The 6,000-nt window shown below is 42.0% G+C and overlaps 1 protein-coding gene and 1 pseudogene across 1 annotated transcript in view; both read left to right on the top strand.

Annotated features, from left to right (window-relative positions):
- The window catches only part of LOC140264593 (DNA topoisomerase 2-beta-like), an 81,085-nt pseudogene extending 80,873 nt beyond the window's left edge, over positions 1-212 (top strand).
- A 3,366-nt stretch (positions 213-3,578) lies between these two features.
- The window catches only part of LOC140264592 (DNA topoisomerase 2-beta-like), a 156,208-nt gene continuing 153,786 nt past the window's right edge, over positions 3,579-6,000 (top strand). Inside the window, exon 1 of the mRNA XM_072360444.1 lies at positions 3,579-3,611. Within this exon, the coding sequence (XP_072216545.1) occupies positions 3,579-3,611 (33 nt within the window). The remainder of the gene's footprint in view (positions 3,612-6,000) is intronic.

Raw genomic sequence — 6,000 nt, 5'->3', positions numbered from 1 at the left:
ATGCAAAACGCACAGAGCTTCACAAAGGATTTGTCTTTTGTTTTCCAGAGAAATCCAAGAAGGCCGCTTTCGACCAGGATTCTGATGTGGAAATCTTCCAGTCAGGCTTTGCCTCCGAAACTGCCCCGAAGCCCCGGACAGGTCGGGCTAGCAAAGAAGTGAAATATTTTGCAGAGTCCGATGAAGATGATGATTTTGATATGTTTAATTAAGTGCCCAAAGAGCACAAAGAGGGACCGACTGCTACACGGGTGCTTTTTTAAAATAAATAAATAAAAATAAAAATAATATATATAATAAAATAAATATATATAAATAAAAAAAATAAAAAAATCCACTAGTGCTTTAAATGAAACCTAAGAAACTGACACTTTAAATCTGTTAACCATTCTACCACAGTTTTCACTCTGCTTCACGGTGATTTAACAAGGCCAAGAAGGCAGATTCTCTCCTTGTGTTTCTGGAAGTCCTGTCTGTACTTCCCTAGCACCTGGAAGGCCGCGTAGCCCAGCTCGTTCCTGGTGGTCGACTCTTAAGGAAATACCCTGGACTCACCCATTCGAAAGCTGTACATGAGTCGGCTGGTTGTCATCCCATGAAGTTTCCCTAATGGCTTGTGAATAAGTAAACAAAAACATGGTAACACTGAGAAGTGTTTCTGCCTTGGAGGCTATCATTACTGTAGCAATGCAGTAGTTAATGGTGTAGGTAGGTCACCAGCCAGGTAATAAACCACTTTTTCAATTTTAAAGTGACGTTAACAGTGGAACCAATGACATCTGAATAACTGATCTGGCAGTTAATGCTGACACCGATGTCTTTTCTGCGAGTGCAGGGATTTTCGTGTACTTTTTACAAGGAAGGAGATGCAAACTGAGGGCATCAAAGAGTAGTTTTCATATTAACTAATCAGACGGTCCTTGGAATTTGCTTTTATGGATGTGTGCAGTAGGTCCGTTTCATCTGGTTGGTGTCTTGATTGTTTTAGGTATGAGAGACAAAAGGAAAGCACCAAACATCCAGTACAGAAAGTGCAGCCATACATCTGTATGTACAAAGTCATCAGAAATGCAACCAGAATTGAAAGTCTGAGATCTGTCTTGTCACCATGCAGTCTTGAATGTTCAGAAAACAGAAGCTTAGCTAGTTTTATTTTCTCTTTTCTTTTTTTTTCTTTTTTCTTTTTTTTTCTTTTTTTGCATGAAATGGCTGATTTAGAGTTTCAAAAGTTTGCATTTTCTATTTTAAAGAGTTTAAACAGCAAGGAGTATATATCGATACATATGAAAATGTCTTGGTCCTTGTTGAGTTTTTATCTATCTATATATATACATATATAGATATGTATGTAGATATATATACATATATAAATATATATTAAGTCCAGAAAGTAAGCAGCAGTAAAAATGTTTTTTCTTGCTTTTCATCCCTGTACATAAGGTGTTAGGAATGTCTGAAGTAGCTGGAAAATGTCTTATTGCACCATAGGGGATTGACTGACACTGCTGTTATCCACCGAGCTAGGTGAGATACTCGGGCTGTGTTCTGCAGTGTTTCCATTGGAGGTTGGTGTCAGTGGTTCGTGTCCTTCAGAGTTCTCCAACACTTCCTGAATAAGAGGTGGCATGGGTCCAGGAATATCCATTTTCAGCGTAATGACACGTTCCGCACCTTAAAGAAGAAAACAAATGAGAAGTCCTCTCTATTAGGATGAGTTGTGCAGTTTCTTTTTCCATAGCATCATCGGTAGTAATTTCAGGGTATGTTATTTTAACGGCTTTGATGTCTCTCTCTCAGTTCTGCATACAAAATTACGTAAGTAAGTGAGCTCCTTCAATTCATGGCAGGAAAATGGAGCAAGATGAGCTCTCCTTAACAAACTGATTTAAAATGGTGCTCACAGCAGCCAACAGCGCAGTACAGTAAATTAGATGAACCGCGTCTTTTCCCAGAAGGAACCAAAATGTTGCCGTGTGCAATCATAGTTCAGAACCCCCCTTGCCCAGGTTCTAGCAAAACCTCCTCTAGGGCCAAGAAGACCACCGTGACTCATCAAGGAAGGTGGCAAAAGTGGCGTTTATTAGGAGTAATCAACACCTTATATACCTTAATTACTTCGTCTACACCCCCTAGGGTGCACGTTTGAAATGCGCGCCCAAGGTACATCACAAGGTAGGGGACGGAAGAGGAGGGGCTACTACCGCGACACATCCCGAAAAGCGCCGCTACTGCCTACATGCCTACAACATCTCCCCTCCTCCAAATACTACAAGGTTCAGCCTCGTTAGCATCTACAACATCTCCCCCTCCCCAAATACAACAATCTGCCCCCTTACGGTGTAACCACTAAAATCCCAAATATAGTCTTTTGCAAAGTCTACAGTATTCTATACACTAATAGAAATACTTAAAGAAGCCCATTTGAATTATCCGTCTTATTTGCTAAACCTTAATATATTATGTATAACCTTAAAATATACTCTAAACATAACTAATATTATATGTTACTCTATATAAACCTTAACAAACTCTATATAATATAGTCAGTAGCATAAGGCACAACCGTGTTAAGAAAAGCAGCACCACAACTGGATGGAGCAAGTGATTAGATAGTCCTCTTGCTGTCAGGAACCATTCGAGAAGCAGTTCTCGTCCGTGATGTTTTCCATCCCTCTTCATTCTTCTTAGGCATGATGCATCTTCTCTGTATGGTGAACAATAGTCAAAGTCTTCTGTCCGTAGCCTCGATAGCGTCCATCAGCTCATCAGCACACGGCAAGATGCACCATCATTACATTAACGTGTAATCGATACGTAGTGACTAGGTAACTAGAATCACACTCTATAGGATAAGAAGAACACATCCTAAAAGATGCAGATTTTGTGTTGGCTTCAACAAAAAATTAAATCAGCTGTGCACAAGCCATCTCTGTACAACTATCAGCAGGGTTAAATTGATTCTGATCATCTTTTGAATCAGTTGCCAAAACCTATCCAACGTTAGCCTAGAGTATCAAATAGCACATGAGAGAAACTGACCAAAGGTTGGTGGCAGAAATGATATTACAATGAATGGTAAGAAGTTCTTGAAAGAAATCGTAGAGCGTTTAGATGGATATACAGAGGGTAAACAGAAATATCATACACAAAAGGTGACTTGTCTTTGTGTAAACAGTTTACTGTATAAGTCTCTGGCTTTCTGTGAGTTGGGCATGTCAGGCTTATATCAGCATGAAGCTGATTTGCAGCACTTGGGTCTATCAGAATCCACAGAACATGGGACTAAGAGAAGAGGAGTTGTAAAAAAGAGCATAGTTAAATGACTTGTTAAAATTCCTGGAGTGAAAGGCAAGCAGAGAAATATCTCAGGACTACAGCAAAAGGCAGGTGTGCTTTATTTTTATTTATGACTACAGCATAAAGCAGCAGTGTGCTCAGCTCACACCATTAGGAAGGCTGTAATAAACCCTCTGGAAGGCTGCATTGATGGAGTATTTTAACACTTGCTGGACACACTGCAATCACCACTGTTTCATGGGTTCTGTAAATAACATTTGGATATTTCCTAGCCTGCTGCTATGCCATCCTCAGAGAGGCATGTAAAGAGAGAGGTGAGTAATTCAGTGAAGGAACGTGCTGATCATATTCACTGAGCATCCACTTCTGGTTTGGAGCATCCATCTAAGACCTCAGTACTAACAAATGTTTAAGAAGAAGAGGAAAGGAGAAGGAGAAGGAGAAGGAGAAGGAAGAGGAGCCAACCAAAAGCTCAGAGTGTTTTTTCAGTGACATCTTCATGGAAGTAGATGACCCAGAACAGAGAATTGGCTTTATAAAGATGGTGGGATCTTAGTGCAACTAAATAAAAAGCCTGAAAATCCCAATGACTTTAGCTCCTTTAAAATGTATAGAGGAAAAGCCTGGATAACATTTCATTTATACAACGATAATCTTTGGAACCGTCCCATTGGAGTGAGAGGAAGAGGTTGACGTTTCTCAGTATAAATGCCAGTTTCCTTCTGTTGCGATTCAACCCAGCAGGAAGCTCAGCACCACACAAAGTGGGATGAAGGAGAACAGAAGTTGTGGGTTGAGATAAAAACTGTTTTCTAAGACAGAAAAGAAGAACGAAGACAAACATGCGATAACATCACCATCTCTACAGCGCAACTACTTATCGCTCAACACCCAGCTAACAATACAGCTGCCTGCTGACTGATGCCCTGCTAGCAACTCAAGGTTTCACTGCGTGCCAACTGATGCCCTGCCAACTGCAAGCAGCAGCCCCTGCCCACATCTTTACAGCCTTCTGCATCATGTCGTGTGGTGTGGAATAAAGCCCTTGCTTCGTCCAGACCAGCTGTCCCGGCTCCATCCCGTGTGGTGGCGCTTCCCGACTGAGCCCTGGGACTGCAAACATCTCTCAGCAAGAACCACGTTTGTGCTGTCAGCGTTGTCTCAGCTGGAACCAGGACAAATTCTGCATTGAAAACAAAGGGGTCAGATGCTGCTGCTGCTTCTTTCTGCACGTAGGTGTGCGTGTCTGCAGGGATGTCCTTTGTTGCACTTATTCAGAGCAGCGCAAACAACTGAATCTAACCAAAGTGAGCTTGCTTGAAGGATTTGCTACTTGGAGGCAGTTGTATTTGAACCATTTTCCTCGTGTTTCAGGTCTGCTTGTGCTGAAACTCACCGTAAAATTTTGGTGCAGCTTTACATTTTAGTTTGTTTCCTTGTAGGAGAATTGTCTTGTTGAAATAGGAAAGTTCTTTTGAGTTCTTATAGGTGGCCACTGAGAAGTCAAGTAATGTTACTACACAAAAATGAGCAGGTAGATGTAAGTAATCCAACTATTTCTCCTGGTAATTAATAACAGCAATTAATTTTGCGAAAGAACTTGTTAAGAAAGAGGAATTTGAGATTGTATGATGCTCTGCAGAAACCCGTCTTCACCTTGGGGCTGGGTAATAATTTATTTGCAAATGTTCTCATGGAGTTACGTACCGAATTTTGAAACACTTCGTGGACTTTGAGAATGTTGAGCAGTGCTTATGAATGGACATTGAAAACTTTGTCAATAAGGAAAAGTACGCAGGAAAAACTACTGCTATTGCAGGTTGTTGTATTAGGAGACCTCTGTCAACCACGCTGCCCAGAGATGCAGTGGATGCCCCGTCCATCCCTGGAGGAGTTCAAGGCCAGGTTGGATGGGGCCCTGGGCAGCCTGGGCTGGTATTAAAGTGGAGGTTGGTGGCCCTGCCTGCATTTAGGGGCTGTGGGGGGTAATCCACCACCACCAGCTCCTGTTGGGAAATCTGGGAGCTTTTGTTCTGCCCGACACATGTAACTTGAAGTGTGTGCGTGCTGTCTTACTGTAAGCATTAGGAAACAGACGAGTGTATCCATTCAGATCGGTGTATCTCTTGTGGATATTTCATTTAAATATAAACTTCGGGTTACAGAAACTGCTCTGGGACTCCTGTATGCATATATATACGTGCCACGGTTGATTATATGGGTGTGTTTAGGTACACGTATGTAAACATGTGGAATAACATGTCACTCGTGCGCATGTGTTTGCATCTGCAAACAAACAAGCAAAAAAGCAGCAGCTGAATAAATGCATTTACTCTGCTAAGCTGTCGGTGAATTTGCGTTGGTGTGAGCACCTTTAAATCTCAAAATCCAAATAACTCTCTGTAGAACAGTTTATTTTCACTTCCATTTTTAGCTGCCGTGTATTTGGGCAGCAGTTTGCAATGAGATTCAAGGCAGGGAAGGTGGCTCTGTTCCACGAGCCCACCTGTGTGCGGTGGGAGCGCATTTACAGGCACGAAGGGCTGTGAGGTGTTCAGCAGTCGGAGACAAGAATCACGTGCAGGGAGTAACAGTGCAAACACGAGAGTGCGTGGCAGTGTGTGATGAAGGTCTGGCCGTCTGTTTGCTGTTGGCCCTTCTGGATGTCAGGACAGCCAGACAGGTTGTCCTTCATCATGTGCA

This window comes from Excalfactoria chinensis, chromosome Z (genome assembly GCF_039878825.1).
Source record: "Excalfactoria chinensis isolate bCotChi1 chromosome Z, bCotChi1.hap2, whole genome shotgun sequence".
Taxonomy (NCBI): domain Eukaryota; kingdom Metazoa; phylum Chordata; class Aves; order Galliformes; family Phasianidae; genus Excalfactoria; species Excalfactoria chinensis.
This window is presented reverse-complemented; position numbering and strand designations above follow the sequence as displayed.